The sequence below is a fragment of the Scyliorhinus torazame genome, chromosome 17 (assembly GCF_047496885.1).
Source record: "Scyliorhinus torazame isolate Kashiwa2021f chromosome 17, sScyTor2.1, whole genome shotgun sequence".
NCBI classification, from domain to species: Eukaryota; Metazoa; Chordata; class Chondrichthyes; order Carcharhiniformes; family Scyliorhinidae; genus Scyliorhinus; species Scyliorhinus torazame.
The window spans coordinates 59230976-59251593 of NC_092723.1; the positions used below are offsets into that span (position 1 = coordinate 59230976).

The window sequence follows — 20618 nt, forward strand, 5'->3', positions numbered from 1 at the left end:
CCATTATGTACCTACCCCCTTTATCTGACACGATTCTCCCTGCCTCAAATGCCACTCACTTATTAATCAAAATTGCTACCCCCCTGGCCTTTGAGTCCAGCCCTGAGTGGAGCACCTGGCTAACCCACCCCTTCCTCAACCTCGTCTGATCTATGACCTTAAGATGTGTCTCTTGTAGCATTGCGATGTCTGCCTTCAGTTCCCTTAGATGCGCAAACACGCGAGCCCTCTTGATCGGCCCATTCAGTCCTCTCACGTTCCACGTAATCAGCCTGGACGGGGACTTCCACCGCCGCCCCCCCCCCCCCCCACCGACTAGCCATCACCCTTTTTAGGCCAGCCCCGAGCCCGCGCCCCCGCTTCCCCGAGTACCCCCATGAGCAGCAGCCGTTCCCGACCTCCCATTTATTCCCCAATAATCGTTCCTCCCCTGTCAGCAAAGCAGCCTCCCCCCCCCCTTCCCTCCCCCAAAAGCACCAGAAACCTCAGCCCCCAGGTCAAGTACCAGTTTAGCACTTGCTCACCTCCCACTGCGCTTCCGAGAGCCAGCTGAACCATGCTGACCCCGATAACCCCCGCCCCTGGCGCCAAACAGTCTGTCTCCCTACTGTTCGAACCTCTCCCCCTACATGAATAAATCACATTCCCCAGTAAGTAAACAGCAGCAAAAACAACAGAAAAATACAAAATTAACATAAACCAGTGAAGGGACAGTCACTTAACACAGAACCCAATCTCCCGAAGAATAGCTCTAACTCCAAGACCCCCTTCCCCCCGCATCAAATCCCTGCAAGACAAAGCACCCTCCAACCGTCACCACAGCCCATTATTTCACCCAGAACGACATAAAATCTTTTTTCTTTTAAAAAACCTGTACAGTATTACGAACCACTGCTACAAAACTTCTCCGCAGCTTAAATGTCCTTTAAATCGTCTCCAGCTTCTTTTCTTTAATGAATGTCCATACATCGTCTGGCGTCTCAAAATAAAAGTCCCGTTCCTCGTGCGTAACCCACAGCCACGCTGGGTACAGCATACCGAACTTCACCCCTTTCTTGAAGAGGGTCGCCTTTGTCTGATTGAACTTAGCCCGTCTCTTGGCCAACTCCACTCCCAGGTCCTGATAAATACGCAACTCACAGTTCTCCCACTTGCTGCTCCGTTCTTTCTTGGTCCACCACAAGACGTGTTCCTTATCCATAAAACGGTGAAAACGTACCACCATGGCCCTCGACGGGTCATTCGTCCTGGGCTTCCTCGCGAGGGCTCTATGCGCTCTGTCCACCTCCAGGGGCCGAGGGAACGCCACAGCTCCCATCAATCTCTCCAGCATGCCCGTCACATATGCCCTCGCATACGATCCCTAACTGCCTTCAGGGAGGCCAACAATTCTGCGGTTCTGCCTTTTGGACCTATTCTCCAGGTCCTCCAGCTTCTCCTGCATCCTCTTCTGGTGGTCATCCAACACCTCCACCTTGTTCTCCAACACGGTTATATAGTCCACCTGGTCGGATAACTTTTGTTCGATCTCCTGTATCGCTTTCCCCTGGGTCTCCTGATTCAAAACTACTTGATCAATCGAAGCCTTGATCGGGTCCAGCGTATCCTTTTTCAGCTTGGCGAAGCAATCCTCAAAAAGCTTCACCAGCTGCTCCGTCGACCACTGTGCCGTCTTTCCTCGGCCTTGCCCTCCGCCATGCTGTCCCACGGTACCAGCTCCGCTTGCTTCTCACTACCAGGACTGAGTCGTTTCACACGGCCACTTCTGGTCCAATTCTCCATACACCAGAGAGGGAATCCTCCTTACTGTAGCACAGTTCACCGATTTATCCTATAAAATCCGAGAAAAGACGGGGGAAAAAGGTCCGAAAGTCCGTTACAGGCGGGAGCTATCGAATGTGTGACCTACTCCTCCATGGCCGCCACCGGAAGTCTCGTGCACAGCAATTAATAATGATTTACCAATATTCTAACTGAAGCAGGAGCTGATAGGCCTGAGTACAAAAGGGATTAAAATGAAAAAAAAAAATCTATGAAACAAACTAGTGATTGGTGTCAAGTGTTTTGTACCTGTGATAATTGGGCGCCCACTGTCCTGCTTTCCCTTAATGCGTGGATGAAGGTGACACTTGGCATCTTTAATCTTGAAGGAAGCTCTTTGTTTGACTGGGGGAGCTAAAGTCTCTAAAAGGAAACGAGAGCATTTAAAGACATCTTAAAGCAGCATTTAAATACAAACTGAGTGGCCTTTCATTCAGTATTGTGCTTCCTTTGTTCAGCTTGTTCACTTCGTATTAGAGGCACATAGAGCAGGGTGGAGACAGGAGAGAGCATTTGTGAATTGGCACCCCCGTTACACAGAGGAACATAAGAAATGCGAGTACGATTAGGCTACACAGTACCTTGAACCTGCTCCATCATTTTTTAAAAGCACCGCTGAACTTTTACTTCAACTCTACTTTCCTGCAATCATGATGAAGGAGAAAAAACTCGGAATTACGTACGGACATGCTGAACTTCGAAATGAGTCCAGTGGTTTTAAAAATGGACATGCAGGACAAAGATGGCTGAGGATGTAAATTCAGTACAGTACATCCACCGGTTCCCCTTTATCCACAGCACCCCCTGCCGGTGACATAATCTGGTTCATGCCCAGAAAGGGTGGGAACCTGATTACCACAAAATTGACTATATTTAAATATTATTATATGGCTTAATGATGTTGCTTCCAGGAGCATTGAATATTCCCCCCCTGCCAGCATGATGTCACACTGGCAGGAATCACCACTAGTTCCAAAAACAGAAATCAGTCTTGATGACCATGCCGGGTAGGCAGAGGTGAATATCGCCCCTGGCGATGAGGAACATGACTGGACAGTCCCTGGCAGTGCCCTAGCACTGCCTCCTGACACCCTGGCACTGCCAGCTTGGCAGGGGGCACTGCCAGCTTGGCAGGGGGCACTGCCAGCTTGGCAGGGGGCACTGCCTGAGGGCAGTGTTGGGGACGTAACCAGAGGAGTGTTCCCATTATATGGGGGTGGGTGCTGTGACTGCATGGTGGTGGGGATGGGACGGACACAGAATGGGGCCGATGCTGGCAAAGATGGAGGGGGAGGTGTTGGGTCACCACGCTGCTGCGTGGTGTGTGTGTGTGTGTGTGTGTGTGGGGGGGTGTTGGCCCAACCATTGAGTGTTACGGGGAGGGTGACCACCTGTGTTCGAGGGTTGGTGGGTGTTCCCTTGTCTGCTGGGGATCCCGATATCCGGGTTGGGTGGGTGGGGAGGAGAGTCTTTACTTTCACTTTGAGATCGGGGTGCTCTTTAAAAACAGCGCCCCAATCTCTGAATCCTCGCCTGCACTTTGAAATTGCACAGACCTGGCTAGAAAAGGCAGATGGGAAAGCAGTGAGTTTCACCCAGCTTTTCAAACCTAATCAGCACTCTGTGCAATTTGGGGAAAATCCCACCCAACATCTTTAATAATATCGTCTAACATTTTCCCTGTGACGGACATTAGGCCAACTGGTCGGTAGTTTCCAGTTTCCTGTCTCCTTCCCTTTTTGAATAACGAAGTTACATTTGCTAATCTAATGGAACTTTCCCAGAATCTAGGGAATTTTGGAAAATTAAAACCAATGCATCAACAGCCACTTCTTTGAAGGCCATATGGTGAAATCCACCTGGACCTAGGGATTTGTCAGCCGCGGCCTCAACAATTTGCTCAATGCCACTTCCCTGGTGATTGTCATTTTCCTGAGTTCCTCCCTCTCTTCCATTTCCTGATTTACAGCAATTTCGGGAATGTTATTTGTGCCATCGATAGTGAAGACCAATGAAAAATATCTGTCTAATTCGCCCGCCATAGCCCTACTTTCCATGATCAATTTCCCAGATGCACTTTCTACATGACCAATGTTCACCTTTTCTTATTTAGATATCTAATTAATCTCTTACTATCTATCTTTATATCTCTGGCTAGCTTTCGTCGTGCTATAGTTTTCCTCTCCTTATCAATCTTTTTGTCATTCTTTAATGTTCTTTATATTCTTTCCAATCTTCTGACATGCCACTCGTCTTTGTGCAAATATGTTCTTTTTCTTTTGGTTTGCTACTGTCATTAACTTTTTCAGTGAACCACAGATGGTGGATCCTCCCCTTGGAATTTTCCTTTCCAATTGGAATGTTTCTATTCGGTGTATTGTGAAATATCCCTTTAAATGTGTGCCACTGAACCTCTATTGAGGCGAATTGGCCATTCTGAATTCTCCCTCAGTGTACCCGAATAGGTACCGGAATGTGGCGACTAGGGATTTTCACAGTAACTTCACTGCAGTGTTAATATCAGCCTACTTGTGACACCAAAAAAGATTATTATTATCCATCTCTTAAGCACATTTGGCAGTTCACTTTACACCCTCATAACTGCCCCTATTTAAAATACTAGTCTTGGATAGTCTATCCCTGAAACTGAATGTAAAATTGAATCATATTATGATCTTGCAATGTTTATAAACACCTATTCTGATTGACAGATGCTGCCCACCTTAAAGCAGCTAAGTGGTTTCACTTCCTCTTCTCTAACCGCAGAATGCACTTAACATTGTTGAAGTGGTTAGTAACTGTCAATCATAACAAGAATGTTTATAAACCAAATGCAGTTGGGAACAATGGAGGGTACTTCAGATTCATTCAAGTGTGAAGGGAAAGATCAACAAACCTCCTAGCAGCTATGTTTAAACCATTAAGCTGTCAATTAAAGGCAAGTTAAAGGTACTTCACTGTGAAAATGAATGAATTCTTAGCATTTCAAACCATCTGGGGGATTTCAAACTTCTTCAACTTTTCTGGGCTCTCTAGGAAGGCCCTGGCACTTCAAAAAGCAGCAGTTTCAAAAGCATATGTCTGAGGGAGCAGATGGGAGTAAAGGGAAAGTGTTCCTGTCTTGATTTTTCACTGAACTGTCTGGTCTGCTCATCATCTGACAGGCAGAACAGTTCAGAATGAGAAGGCCACCTCAGAGATTAACCAGGTCAGACCAGGATGAGGATTTTGAACAGCAGGCTGCCTGACATCACCATGCCAACAGGTTGCCCAGGACTGGAAGGGCAGTCCAGACCCCCATCCTGGGGGAAAGCCCCGTGGCCAACCCCTTACCCACAACACGAGCTCACCCAACCCCCGGGCACTTGGGGGACTCTCCCTCTGCAGCCTGGCAGCAAACGTGGGCACACGAGCAATGAGCTGACCCTCTTGACCCCACTCCGGGTCCATTGCACCAGGCTAGGGAGTCACTGCCAGGGGGCCAGTGCCATAGTGCCAAGGGGCAGTGCCTGTTGACAATGGCAGGGGGCCAGGACTTAAGGGAGGGACTGAAGAAGGGGTGGCTGAGTGTGGGGCTGTCGGGTCACCCTCATGTGTACGTGGTATATGGGGGGGGGGGGGTCTGTTATTCCCGTGGTGGGGGGAGGATGCCCCTCCTTGATGAGGGGTTGGGGGTGCTCTCCTGGTCAGCAGGGGGATGGATCAACATTTGTGGTGTGGAGGGGGAGGGACTTGGCGCTGGAATCAGGGAGCCCATTCAAAATGGCGGCTCAACACCAATAACTGCAAGCAAAGTGGCGTGTTCAATGTTATTCATATTTTTGTATCGTCAAACCATGAGAATCCCACCCCAGTGAAGCTTCTAGACACTTAGAATCTGGAATAAGAATTCTGGTCCTCACCCACACTATCTTTGCCCATCTGATTTTTCCAGTGTATACAAGGCTCCATTATTTCCTCTTTTCCTCTTTCATACTCTCTGTTCTACTGTGGTTACAATTAGGGACCCTGTACACCACTCCCACAAGTGACATAATACCTTTAGAATTCCTCAGCTCAACTCAAACTGCTTCTATATCCTGGTTTCCTGAATTTAGGTCACCCCTATCCAATGTGAAAATACCATGAACGATTTCTTAACTGCCTATCCTTCCTTAATGTCACATACCCTTCAATATTCAGATCCCAATCTACATCATCTTGTAGCCATGTCTCTGTAATGGCTATCAGATTGTACTTATTAATTTCTATTTGCATTATCAGTTCATCTGTTCTGTTTTGAATGCTATGTGCATTTAGATATAGAGCCTTTAGTTTTGCCCTTTTATTATTTTTGTAGCATCCAGCCTTAACTGATGATTTACTCTTAGATTTGTACTCTCTGTCCCTTCCTGTCATAGTCTGTTCATCATTTCGCATATTAGTACCATTCTCTCTTGCCTTGTTTCTACTCTTTTGTATACCACATCTTCCCAAATTTGATCCCTTACCCCCACTATTCAGTTTAAAACACTCTCTACTTCCCTAGTTGTGCAGCTCGCCAGAACATCAGCCCTAGCATGGTTCAGGTGTCGACTATTCCAATGGTGTACAGATCCCACTTTCTCCAGTACTGGTGCCAGTGCCCCCGAACCAGACCTCACTTCTCCAACCCAGTCTTTGAGCTGAATTTCACTTGAAAGTGAAAAGACACATAAAAGTACCCAATTCATTTTTTCCAATTAAGGAGCAATTTAGCATGGCCAATCCACCTAGCTTGCACATTTTTGGGTTGGGGGGGCGAAACCCACGCAGACACGGGGAGAATGTGCAAACTGCACACGGACAGTGACCCAGAGCCAGGATCGAACCTGGGTCCTCGGCGCCGTGAGGTTGCAGTGCTAACCCACTGCGAAAGACATATAATTTTAAAACGAGTGGCAAACAATTTGCAGGTGGAAATTGAGGACGATGAAACGGACAGCATAGCAGTAGAGAGATTAAAATTGGAGCAGCAGAAATTGGAATTTCAGTAGAGAGGAATGGAAGGGGAATTTCAGGAAAGGATATAAAGGGAAAAGAGACAATTTCAATGGGAAAGAAATTGGAAAAGGGCAGGAATCCCCTGTGTCCCTGGAAGACACCAGTAGCTCAGTCTTAATGGTTTGAGGCATCCCGGTTCACTCACTTAATCCAAAAGTTTGATGAAGCAGAGGTGGAAGCCTTCTTTAGGTCTTCCGAGCTGTTAAGGTGGCTGGCCCAGCCGTGTTCCCTATTACTGCAGAGAAAGATTTCAGAGAAAGCGCACAAAGTTTATTCTCTCTTGCCTGAGTAAAGTGTCACTGACTATGGGGCAGTGAAAAGGGCTATCCTAAGTGCATACCAGTTAGAGTCGGAGTTGTACAGTCAGAAATTCTGTACCATTAGGAAATAGCCTGACCAGGAATTTGAAAGGCTTAAACAACTTGCTTTTGACCAGTGGGTATTGGCACTTAAAACAGAAACTGCTAACAAAAATCTCTGAAATAATTCCCTGTGAGGAGTTTAAAAACTCCATATCTTTTCCAATAAGAACACACCTAGAGGAGCAGAGGGTCACAGGGGTCAGGCAGGTAGCCACTCTGACAGATAATTATGAGCTGATCAACAAACCCTTGTTCAAGGACAGACCCTCCCCGAGTCACCCCCCCCCCCCCCCCCCCCCCAACCAAGTGGAAAGGATGGAGGCGAGGAGGGTGATGGGAAACTGATGGAGAGTGAAATTCTAGGTACCCTCCTCTGGACAGGAAAGGTGATGCTGAGATGAAAAGTGGTGCCAAGAAGCCTGTATGTTTTAAACGTCGAACGGTAGGGCACTTCTGGGCCAACTGTTGGAGGCTACAGGAAAACAAGTGGGATTTATTGGGGCACATATACAGACAATGGGAGTCAGTCAGACAGCATTGCAGATCAGGCTATGGCTCTGACTGCGGCTGCAAATCCCTATAGGGGGACGCCTGAGAATGCAGATGAGATTAAACATATCCCTGAGAGTTACTGGGATTTTGTATCTAAAGGAACGGTGACCAACATTCGCCTAGGGTGAAGCGGGTAAACCTGTAGTAATACTATGAGATACAGGGGCCAGCCAGACTCTACTGCTGGGAATAAGCATGATCTTCCCACCAGAGAGTGCAGTAAATGCCAAGTTTCTGGGAAAGGGGATTGAAGATGAAATGGGCAAATGCCTATTCTCCTATAGTGAGTGCATCTGGAGTGCGACCTTCTATCAGGACCAGTGAAAGTGGGAGTTGTCCCCAATTTTCTTGTGGACGGGGTTGATCTGCTCCTCAGCAATAACCGAGTAGGGTTAATGTGATAGCATCCCCAGTGGTCTCAGAGAAGACCACTGTGGTCAAGGAAACAAAACAGCTGCAGGAGAAAGTGCCTGACATTTTCCTAGACTGTGGGGTAGCCTGGTCCATGGTCAAAGAAGTTTCATCAGAGGAAGCTGAAGTGGCACTGCAGGCAGAAGACTCTCCAGTCTGGTTATGTGAAACCTGTTCCAGGAGTCTAGAAGACCCTCAGGATGTAGTAAATAAATCTTCCTTGGAACGGCCCAGCAAGCTGACCCACAGTTCAAAGCCTTCTCTCAGACTGCTCACACTGAAGCCATGGCAGGAGCAATCCCTGAGTGCTACCACATTAAAACTGAGCTGCTGATGAGGAAATGGAGACCCCCCCCCCCCCCCCCCCCCCACAGACCTGCAAATGGACAGTGATCCCCCAGGTAGTAGTGCCATTGAGGTCCATGGGGAAATCCTGTGACTAACCCACAAAATCCCGATGGCTGGACATGATGGTATACACAAAAGCCAAGCTCACATCAGTCAGCATTTCTATTGATCACACCTCCGCAGGGATGTAGTAAGGCTTTACAGAACCTGGCAGGTGGAAAAACCGTAACCTGCAATATGACCTGCAGCTATGATGCCTGTTTCTGGAGAACCCTTCAGCAAGGTATTAGTGGACAGTGTGGGAGCCCTAGCCAAAACCTGAGGGGGCCACACAAATACCCTGACCACCATGGATATGACTACCCACCTCCCAGAGGCTGTTCCCCTGAGAACCATAACTGCCAAAACTGTGGTAGGGGAACCAACCCAATTCTTTACCAGGTATGGTCTGCCCATCAGCGTCCGGTCATATCAGGGCTCAAATTTCATGTCCAATATTTCAGGAAGTCGGTAGTAACCTGGGCGTGACCCAGCTGGCGTCTTCAGTGTATCACCCGCAGTCACAGGGGGTGCTAGAATGGTACCACCAAACCCTCAAAACAATGATCAGGGCATACTGCCATGAGCTCCCCCATGAGTGGGATAAAGGACTAGGTTTCCCTCCATTCGCAACCAGGAGCTCACCCAATGAGTCCACCAGTTTTACTCCATTTAAATTTGTTTACAGGCACCAAGTGCGAGGGCCTCTGCAACTGGACGGCAAGGTGGCACCAGGGACCTGATTTTGATTCTGGCCTTGTGTGGCTGTGTGGAATTTTCACATTCTCCCCGTGTCTGCATGCGTTTCCTCCGGGTGGTCCGGATTCCTCCCACAGTCCAAAGATGTGCAGATTAGGTGGATTGGCCATGGTAAAAATTCGGGAGGGTGTCCTTTCAGAGAGTCGGACGTGATGGGTCAAATGGCCTCCTTCGGCACTGTAGGATTCTATGGGAACTAATCATGAAAAGGTTTTTAGAGCAGAAGGAGGAACTCTCCATGTTGGACTATGTAACTGTGTTCTAGGAGCAGCTCATAAGAGCCTGTGTGCCACCCAGAACACTTGAAAATCTCCCAGACAGCTATGAAAACCAGGCAGACAAACATGCCGGGGTTTGAAGCTTTCAGCCAGGAGACTATGTGTTAGTGCCATTACCATACCAGGTGAACCCTTACAAGCCCAATTCAGTGACCCGTACAGATTAGTAAAAAAGTTTGGGGACATGAACTACCCAATCAGACACCAGGGGCGGGATTCTCCACTCCCCCGCCGAAGTGCCCACGCTGTCGTGAATGCCGTCGAGTTTCACGACGGCGCGAAACGGTCCCTATCCCGACCAATTCAGGGCCCGATAATGGGCTAGGAGCGGGGCCGCGTCATCTACACGCGGCAGGCCTTGTCGCCGCGTAAAGGCGGCGCCGCATACATGACGCGGCCGGCACCGCATAACTGGCGTCACCTGCGCATGCGCGGGTTGGCCAGCGCCAACCCGCGCATGCGTGGTTGCCGTCCTCTCAGAGTCTGCCCTGCAAGAAGATAGCGGACGGATCTTGCGGGGCCGCGGAAGGAAGGAGGTCCTCCTTCAGAGAGGACGGCCCGACGATCGGTGGGCACCGATCGCGGGCCATCCCACATTTGAGGTACCCCCCGGTACAGGATCCCCCCTCCCCCCCCCCCCGCAGGCCGCCCCCCCAGCGTTCCCGCGCTGTTCCCGACGGCAGGGACCAGGTGTGGACTCGCCATTTTGGCCTGGCCGCTCGGCCCATCCGGGCCTGAGAATAGCGGGGGTGACAGAGAATCGCCATTTTGGGTGTCTCCAGCGATTCTCCGGCCTGCGGAACTCAGCGGGGCCGTTCCCGCCGCTTGGGAGAATCGCGGGAGGGCGTCCGACCGGCGTCGCGGGAAATTTTGGCGGCCCAGGCAATTCTCCCAACCGGCGCGGGAGTGGAGAGTCTCGCCCAGGATCGGGGAAAAAAAGCAAAATCTGTGTCAAATTGGTCAAAACAAAGAAAAGTACAGCACAGGAACAGGCTCTTCGGGCCTCCAAGCCTGCGCCGACCATGTTGCCTGTCTAAACTAAAATCTTCTACACTTCCGGGGTCCATATCCCTCTATTCCCATCCTATTCATGTATTTGTCAAGATGCCCCTTAAATGTCACGATCGTCTCTGCTTCCACCACCTCCTCCGGCAGCGAGTTCCAGGCACCCACTACCTTCTGTGTAAAAAACTTGCCTCGTACATCTCCTCTAAACCTTGCCCCTCGCACCTTTATCCTATGCCCCCCAGTAATTGACCCCTCTACCCTGGGAAACAGTCTCTGACTATCCACTCTGTCTATGCCCCTCATAAATTTGTAGGCCTCTATCAGTTCGCCCATCAACCTCCTTCGCTCCAGTGAGAACAAACCAAGTTTATTCAACCTTTCTTCATAGGTAATGCCCTCCATACCAGGCAACATCCTGGTAAATCTCTTCTGCACCCTCTCTAAAGCCTCCACATCCTTCTGGTAGTGTGGCGACCAGAATTGAACACTATACTCCAAGTGTGGCCTAAGTAAGGTTCTGTACAGCTGCAACATGACTTGTCAATTTTTATACTCAATGCCCCGGCCAATGAAAGCAAGCATGCCAAATGCCTTCTTGACTACCTTCTCCACCTGTGTTGCCCCTTTCAGTGACCTGTGGACCTGTATACCTAGATCTCTCTGACTGTCAATACTCTTGAGGGTTCTACCATTCGCTGTATATTCCCTACTTGTATTAGACCTTCCAAAATGCATTACCTCATATTTGTCCAGATTAAACTCCATCTGCCATCTCTCCACCCAGGACACCAAACGATCTAAATCCTGCTGTATCCTCTGACAGTCCTCATCATTATCCGCAATTCCACCAACCTTTGTGTTGTCCGCAAACTTACTAATCAGACCAGTTACACTTTCCTCCAAATCATTTATATATACTACGAACAGCAAAGGTCCCAGTACTGAACCCTGCGGAACACCACTAGTCACAGCCCTCCAATCAGAAAAGCACCCTTCCATTGCTACTCTCTGCCTTCTATGACCTAGCCAGTTCTGTATCCATCTTGCCACCTCTGATTCCTTGTGACTCCACCTTTTGTACCAGTCTGCCATGAGGGATCTTGTCAAAGGCCTTATTGAAGTCCATATAGACAACATCCACTGCCCTACCTGCATCAATCATCTTTGTGACCTCCTCGAAAGACTCTATCAAGTTAGTGAGACACGACCTCCCCTTCACAAAACCGTGCTGCTTCTCGCTAATACGTCCACTTGCTTCCAAATGGGAGTAGATCCTGTCTCAAAGAATTCTCTCCAGTAATTTCCCTTCCACTGCCGTAAGGCTCACCGGCCTGTAGTTCCCTGGATTATCCTTGCTACTCTTCTTAAACAAAGGAACAACATTGGCTATTCTCCAGTCCTCCGGGACATCACCTGAAGAAAGTGAGGATCCAAAGAATTCTGTCAAGGTTTCAGCAATTTCCTCTCTTGCCTTCTTCAGTATTCTGGGGTAGATCCCATCAGGCCCTGGGGACTTATCCACCTTAATATTTTTCAAGACGCCCAACACCTCGTTGTTTTGGATCTCAATGTGACCCTGGCTATCTACACACCCTTCTTCAGACTCAACATCCACCAATTCCTTCTCTTTGGTGAATACTGATGCAAAGTATTCATTTAGTACCTCGCCCATTTCCTCTGGCTCCACACATAGATTCCCTCACCTGTACTTCAGTGGGCTAACCCTTTCCCTGGCTACCCTCTTGTTTTTTATGTACGTGTAAAAAGCCTTGGGATTTTCCTTAACCGTATTTGCCAATGACTTTTCGTGACCCCTTTTAGCCCTCCTGACTCCTTGCTTAAGTTCCTTCCTACTTTCCTTATATTCCACACAGGCTTCGACTGTTCCCAGCGTTCTAGCCCTGGCAAATGCCTCCTTTTTCTTTTTGACGAGGCCTACAATATTTCTCGTTATCCAAGGTTCCCGAAATTTGCCATATTTATCCTTCTTCCTCACAGAAACATGCCGGTCCTGAATTCCTTTCAACTGACATTTGAAAGCCTCCCACATGTCAGATGTTGATTTACCCTCAAACATCCGCCCCCAATCTAGGTTATTCAATTCCCGCCTAATATTGTTATAATTAGCCTTCCCCCAATTTAGCACATTCACCCTAGGACCACTCTTATCCTTGTCCACCAGCACTTTAAAATTTACTGAATTGTGGTCACTGTTCCCGAAATGCTCCCCGACTGAAACTTCTACCACCTGGCCGGGCTCATTCCCCAATACCAGGTCCAGTACAGCCCCTTCCCTAGTTGGACTATCTACATATTGTTTTAAGAAGCCCTCCTGGATGCTCCTTACAAACTCTGCCCCGTCCAAGCCCCTAGTACTAAGTGAGTCCCAGTCAATATTAGGGAAGCTAAAGTCTCCCATCACAACCACCCTATTGCTTTTGCTCCTTTTCAAAATCTGTCTACCTATCTGTTCCTCTATCTCCCGCTGGCTGTTGTGAGGCCTGTAGTAAACCCCCAACATTGTGACTGCACCCTTTTTATTCCTGATCTCTACCCATATAGCCTCGCTGCCCTCTGAGGTGTCCTCCCGCAGTACAGTTGTGATATTCTCCCTAACCAGTAGCGCAACTCCTTCACCCCTTTTACACCCCCCTCTATACCACCTGAAACATCTAAATCCTGGAACGTTTAGCTGCCAATCCTGTCCTTCCCTCAACCAGGTCTCTGTAATGGCAACGACATCTTGTTCCAAGTACTAATCCAAGCTCTAAGTTCATCTGCCTTACCTGTTATACTTCTTGCATTAAAACATATGCACTTCAGGCCACCAGTCCCCCTGTCTGCTCTTCCTCAGAACTATACTGGCCCTATTTCCTAGTCCTCCCTCAATCTTTTCACCTTATGACCTTTTGCTCAGGTACCCACCCCGCGCCATACTAGTTTAAACCCTCCCGTGATGACACTACCAAACCTTGCGGCCAGGATATTTATGCCTCTCCAGTTTAGGTGCAACCTGTCCTTCTTATACAGGTCACTCATGCCCCAGAAAAGCTCCCAGTGGTCCAGATAACTGAAACCCTCTCTTCTACACCAGCTGTTTAGCCACGTGTTTAGCTGCTCTATCTTCCTATTTCTAGCCTCACTGGCACATGGTACAAGGTGTAATCCCGAGATTATAACCCTTGAGGTCCTGTCTTTTAACTTTCTGCCTCGCTCCCTGAACTCCTGCTGCAGGACCTCATCCCCCTTCCTGCCTATGTCGTTAGTACCAATATGTACCACGACCTCTGCCTGTTTGCCCTCCCCCTTCAGGATGCCCGCTACCCGTTCTAAGACATCCTGGACCCTGGCACCAGGGAGGCAACAGACTATCCTGGAGTCTCTTTCACGTCCACAGAAGCACCTATCTGTGCCCCTGACTATAGAGTCCCCTATGACTATTGCTTTTCTGCACGTTGACCTGCCCTGCTGAACATCAGAGCCAGCCGTGGTGCCACATCTATATAACTGCGCTGGCTGCTGCTATTTTCCCCTGATAGGCTATTCCCCCCAACAGTATACAAAGCGGTATGCCTGTTCGAGAGGGGAACAACCACAGAGGATTCCTGCACTGACTGCCTGCCTCTTCTGGTGGTCACCCATCTCTCTGCCTGCACCTTGGGTCTGACCACATCTATATAACTGCTATCTATGACGCTTTCCGCCACCTGCATGCTCCTAAGTGCATCCAACCGAACCATGCGGTCTGTGAGGACCCCAATTGGGTGCACTTTCTGTAGATGTGGCCATCTGGGACGCTGGAAGCCTCCCAGACCTGCCACATCTCACAGTCAGAGCACTGCCACATCAATATGATAAAGCAATATCACAGCTGAGAAGGGGACAAGCAAGTATTGGTCTGTCCCATTTCCCCTGACCTGGAGGATGAGGGTAGCAGTGGGGATGAATTGGAGGGAGACCTGGGCGAGGCCCACACTGAACTCCCTACTACCTGGCTCACCAATACAGAAATCCTAGCCAACATAGACTTCTTGTTCACCCACCCACGTGGAGAACAGCAATCAGGCATAACGAGGCTGCTTATTGCATTTAAAGACTTGTGCAGACACAAACCAGGCTGCACCACCCTAATCACACACAATGTAGATGTGGAGAGGCCTGACCCAGAAGGCAACATCCCCATGGTCTAGGTCCAGCAAAGGTGAGCAAGGACTGGGAGGAGTTTAACTACATGCTGGAGCACCAACTAATAGAGCCTAGAAACAGTAGCTGGAGCTCTCCAATTGTGCTTATGCCCAAGTCAAATGGCTCCATAAGGTTCTGCACTGTCAATCAAAAGGTTAATGCAGTGACTCAAGCTAACTCCTACCTGATACCCTGGTTGGAAAACTGCATTGATTGGGTAGGTAAAGCAGCCTGTGTCACAGCAATAGATTTACTGAAGAGATTCTAGCAGGTTCCCTTGACTGCCCGCAGGATGACATCTCCGCTTTTGTGACTCCAGACAGTTCATACCAGACTGGGTATGCCCTTTGGATTCCAAAATTCCCTGGCTACCTTCCAAAGGCTGATAAACCAGGTAGTGGTGGGCTTATCCAATTGTGAAGTGTACCTGGGTGACTCCTTGTGTGCAGCAACACACGAGAAACCCACTTGGAGCAACTGGAAGCCCTTTTCCAGAGAGTACAGTCAGCTGACCTACTGGTCAATCTCACACAGAGCGAGTTCACTACGGCTAAAGTGACCTATCTAGGACACGTGATGGGTCAATGACAGATGTTACCCAGGGTTGCCACGCTACAAGCCATTGCCCAGTTCTTCATTCCCACCATAAAACGGGAAGTCATGAGACCGCAGGTTCGTTCCAAACTTCAGCACAGTGGCCGTTCTGCTAACAGACCTACTACAGAATAAAGTAAAGATAGAATAGTCTGAGAAAAGCTGAAGGCCATTTTAATAGGCGAGCCTGTGCTTGTAGCCCTGGACTTTAAAGTAGCCATTGATATGAGCGACATTGGGGTAGGAGTTGTCCTCCTATAGAAGGACGCATCCGGAGTAGAGACACCAATCGGAGAAGTATCTCTAAGAAACTAAACAAGCAGCAGAAATGATATTCCACACTAGAGAAGGAAAACCTTTGGTTATCACTGGTCCTCAAACACTTTGAGAAATATGTTTAAAATGGGTACAGAGAGACCACAGTCCATATTGACTACATTCCGTTAGCTTTTGTGGAAAGGTTTAAGACCCAGAATGCCAGGTTATTCCATTGGAGTTTATTCCTCCAACCATATCACTTAAAAATTCCCCAAATTCCTGGAAAATCAGGTGTGATTTCAGACTCCCTGTCCAGAACGTAAGGAAACACAGTTAGAACTGAAACGATAATACTGACCAAGATGATACTGACCGTTGCTAATAAAATGAGTGTGCACGAGCGTCCGTTGTTTTATATATTTTTTTCTTTTTATAATGAAATGAGAACAAATCTCATTTATTTCTGGTGAAGCAGGGGGATTGGTGGTGGGGGGCGGGGGAGGAGAAGGAAAGGTCATGGTGATGGAAGAAAAACTCCGAATTACATACGGACATACTGAACTTTTAAATATGACATGGTTTTTAAAATGTACACGCGAGCCAAAGATGGCTGAGGATGTGAACTCAGACATTGGCTGAGTTGCTGGTGGGCGATACTGAGAGAATGACAATGGGACCACAACCTGTTTCCAGACAAGGGCACATCAAAACCATAAAAGCCATACAGAAACCAAAAATCATCTCCTGTGGAGACAACGGGAGCTGATTATCACCTCAGCAGGAACTATATCCTGTGAGCAATGCCCCATTTCAGGTTGTGGATTTTTACCTTCCAGAAGTATACAAAGACAGGGATAAAAAACAGCAAAAAAACTTGGTCAGGATTAACTAGTGCTGGATGTGTTAGTGGGTGACACAGGAGGAAAGATAGCAGCAGACCTCTGAAAATATTTGCAGGTCACTCTCTCGGATTGCTGAAGCACGCCAAGCCAGCAGAGAAGCCACAGCTGAAGAGGAAACAGGACAGCTTCTCAGCAACACCACAGAACACTGGAATCTCAGAACCGACTGTTCACCTGCTCAAGTCAATGCTACTGGAATCGCAACTGCTGCAATGTTCCACCATCTACCCCTCACGGACAAGTCAAAGACTGATTTGACTTGTATTTTTACTTACTCAATTCTCATTTCCAATCTGTATGAATGTATATGCATGTTCTTTATCACTTTTCTTGCTTTATCACTTGTTTGTAGCTCATAAACTCACTCTTTCTTTAACTCAAAAAAGCATGGTTAAATTATCTACTTTTAAAGCCTAAATGTTGGGACTGGGAAAAGATATCGGCAAGGGAAGGTATCCTTTTTGAATTAATCTTGTTGCAACCAATAGAGGGGGTTGAATAAAGAAAGGGAGCTAGTCCATTCCTCCTCACCCGGGGTATAACAATTTGGAGGTATCCCATCAGGAATTTTAACAAATTGGGCGAACCTTAACCGGGAACCAGTCATAACTCTGCCCTATTCCTTATCACTCCATTCCCTTTAGTGTCAAAAAATCCAATTACCCTCTGTCTTGAATATGCTCAATGACTGTGCATGCACAGTGTTTTGGGTTAGGGAATTGCAAAGATTCACAAATGTCTGAGCTAAGAAATGTCACCTCATTTCAGGGCTTAATGGCTGACCTTTTATCCCTAGACTCTGACCCCGAGTTCCAGACTCTCCACCCTAGGGATATAGCTTCTGGCATTAACCATGCCAAGCCCTCTAAAGATTTTATACCAGTATATTATAATGTGATCACCTCTCATTCTTCTGAACAGCAGAAAACATAACCCCAATTGACTGAATGCCCCCTCATAGGACAGACGTCCTCTTCTAGGAATTAATCCAGTGAAACATACTTTGCCCTCTGTCCAAGGGCAGTGTACCCTACCTTGGCTAAGGAGACCAAAACTGTACATAGTTTCTTCAGCTGTGGTCTCAGCAAAGGCCTGCACAGTTTCAGCAAGGCTTCCTTACATCTTGTACTGTGACCCCTGTCATGTGAGAGTACCTTTAAGAAATGGGTGTTTATAAATGGGTATGCATATAAATATCTGTAGTGAGAGCACCTTTAAGAAATGGGTGGAAGCCTTTCTCATTTCATTTGAGAAGGTAGATAAACAAATGAAATGGCCACAGGACATGTGGGTATTACTGATTCAAACAAAGCTGGTAGGTAGAGCTAGTGAAGTGTTTGCATCACTACCGGAGGAGGTATCTGGGATGTATGAGGAGGTGAAAAAATCCATCTTGGGTGCATATGAACTAGTGCCTGAAGCCTACAGACAAAGGTTTAGAAATTTAAGGAAAGTATTTGATCAAACATACATGGAGTTTGAAAGGCTCAAACAGAGTAATTTTGATAGGTGGATAAGGGCTTTGAAAATAGACCAAACGTATGAAGCTCTGAGAGAAATTATACTTTTGGAGGAGTTTAAAAATTCAATTCCTGATGTAGTGAGAATTCATGTGGAAGAACAGAGGGTTAAAACTGCGAGATTAGCAGCGGAAATGGCAGATGATTATGAATTAGTTCATAAATCAAAGATTGGTTTCCGACATCAGTTTCAGCCGGTGAGGGATAGAAACTGGGGACATGAGAAATACTCAAGTGGGAAAAGTAAAGGTGATGTGATGGGAGATAATAAGGAGAGTGTACCTCAGATTAAAAAAGAAATCCAGGAGCGTGGAAAAGAAATGAAAAGTTTCAAATGTTTTCACTGTAATAAACTAGGCTATGTAAAGTCAGTGTTGGTGGTTGAAGAAAAGCACTGGGAAGGCTGATGTGGTAAAACAGGATAAGACAGTAGGGTTTGTTAAAGTGGTAAAGGACAAGTGAAGCGAAGGAGGTGGAAAAGATTGTACAGCCTGATCAACAGGTGATTGATAAGAAGGTGCCAGACCTCTTTAAAGAATTTACTTGTGTGGGTAAAGTTTACTCATGTGTATCAGGAGGAGCAGGTAAAGAAGTCACAATTTTAAGAGATACGCGAGCTAGTCAATCTTTAATGGTAAGAGATGAGGAGTTATGTAGTTTGGGAAGAATGTTGCCAGAAAAGGTGGTAATATGTGGAATTCAGGGTGAGAGGAGTAGTGTTCCGTTATATAAGGTAAGGTTGGAAAATCCAGTGAAGAGTGGTGAAGTGGTAGTAGGAGTAATAGAGGAACTATCTTGTCCAGGAATACAGTTTATCTTGGGTAATGATATAGCTGGATCGCAGGTGGGAATGATGCCTACTGTGGTTGATAAGCCAATGGAAAATCAGACAACTGAAGTGTTGAAGGACGAATATCCTGGGATTTTTCCGGATTGTGTAGTAGCAAGGTCGCAAAGTCACAGGTTCAGACAAGCGGAGAAATCGAAGAGTGAAGATGAAGTTGAAGTGCAATTATCAGAAACGATTTTTGATCAGATGGTTGAAAAAGAACAAGAACAGGTGGAGGATGAGGCGGATAATTTTAGTTCAGGAAAATTGGTGGAGTTACAACAAAAAAATGTAGAAATAAAACGGATGTATCAGAACGCATACACGGAAGAGGAATCTGCGTGTATACCAGAGTGTTATTACCGTAAAAGTGATGTCTTGATGAGAAAATGTGAACCTTTACATATCCAGGCGGTTGAAAAGTGGGCAGAAGTTCATCAAGTAGTATTGCCGGTAGGGTATAGAAAGGAGGTGTTGAGAGTTGTACATGAGGTACCAGTGGGAGGTCATTTGGGAATAAGGAAAACTCAAGCTAAAATCCAGAAACATTTTTATTGGCCTGGACTACATAAAGATGTAGTTAAATTTTGTCAATCATGTCACACATGTCACGTGATAGGGAAACCTCAAGCAGTGGTAAAACCAGCGTCTTAATATCCATTCCAGCATTTGAGGAACCTTTTACAAGGGTCCTAATTGATTGCGTACGACCGCTTCCTAAAACAAAAAGTGGGAATCGATATCTTTTAACGATAATGGATGTGTCGACTAGGTTTCCAGAGGCCTTTCCAGTACGTAATATTACAGATAAAAAAATTGTGGAGGAGTTACTTAAATTCTTTACTTGATATGGACTACCCACAGAAATACAATCGGATCAAGGATCAAATTTTACCTCAAGGTTACTCAAAGAAGTTATGGATAGCTTAAGAATAAAACAATTTAAATCAACTGCGTATCATCCAGAATCGCAGGGAGCGTTAGAAAGTGGCATCAGACATTAAAGACAATGTTGAGGGCTTATTGCCAAGATTAGCCAGAGGATTGGGATAAAGGAATTCCATTCGTACTGTTTGCAATTAAGGATGCACCTAATGAGTCAACCAAATTCAGTCCTTTTGAACTAATTTTTGGTCATGAGGTAAGAGGACCACTTAAATTGATTAAGGAAAAATTGGTGAGTGGGAAATCAGGACGTACATTATTGGATTACGTGTCAAATTTTAGGGAACAATTAAATAGAGCAGGTGAATTGGCTAGACAACATTTGAAAGTTGCACAAAATGTGATGAAACGGGTAGCGGACAAGAAATCCAAAGTTCGCAGTTTTGCCTGTGGAGATAAAGTTTTAGTGCTGTTACCAGTGGTAGGTGAACCTTTAAAAGCTAGGTTTTGTGGACCTTATCAGATTGAAAGGAAATTAAGTGAGGTGAATTATGTGGTAAGAACGCCGGATAGAAGGAAAACTCACCGAGTGTGTCATGTGAATATGCTTAAAAGGTAGTTTGAAAGGGAAGGAGAGAAAAAGGTTTTAATGATTCTAACTCAAAGTGACGAACCAAATCCAGATGACTGTGAATTTGACATACCTCAAATTAAATTGGTAAACGAGGATGTTCTTAAAAATTGGGATAAGTTGTTGAGTTACCTTCCAGAGGAAAAACAGACTGACCTGAACGAGTTATGATATCACATGGGCAAGTTTGTAGAGATAAATTTGGAAGTACTAA

At 46.8% G+C, this 20618-nt stretch overlaps 1 protein-coding gene across 2 annotated transcripts in view; it reads right to left on the minus strand.

Moving 5' to 3' along the window:
• The window catches only part of LOC140393894 (signal peptide, CUB and EGF-like domain-containing protein 3), a 520338-nt gene that overhangs the window by 39499 nt on the left and 460221 nt on the right, over nt 1–20618 (minus strand). For both annotated transcript variants that reach the window (XM_072480490.1, XM_072480491.1), the window contains one exon: nt 2071–2184. In XM_072480490.1, the coding sequence (XP_072336591.1) occupies nt 2071–2184 (114 nt within the window). The remainder of the gene's footprint in view (nt 1–2070; nt 2185–20618) is intronic.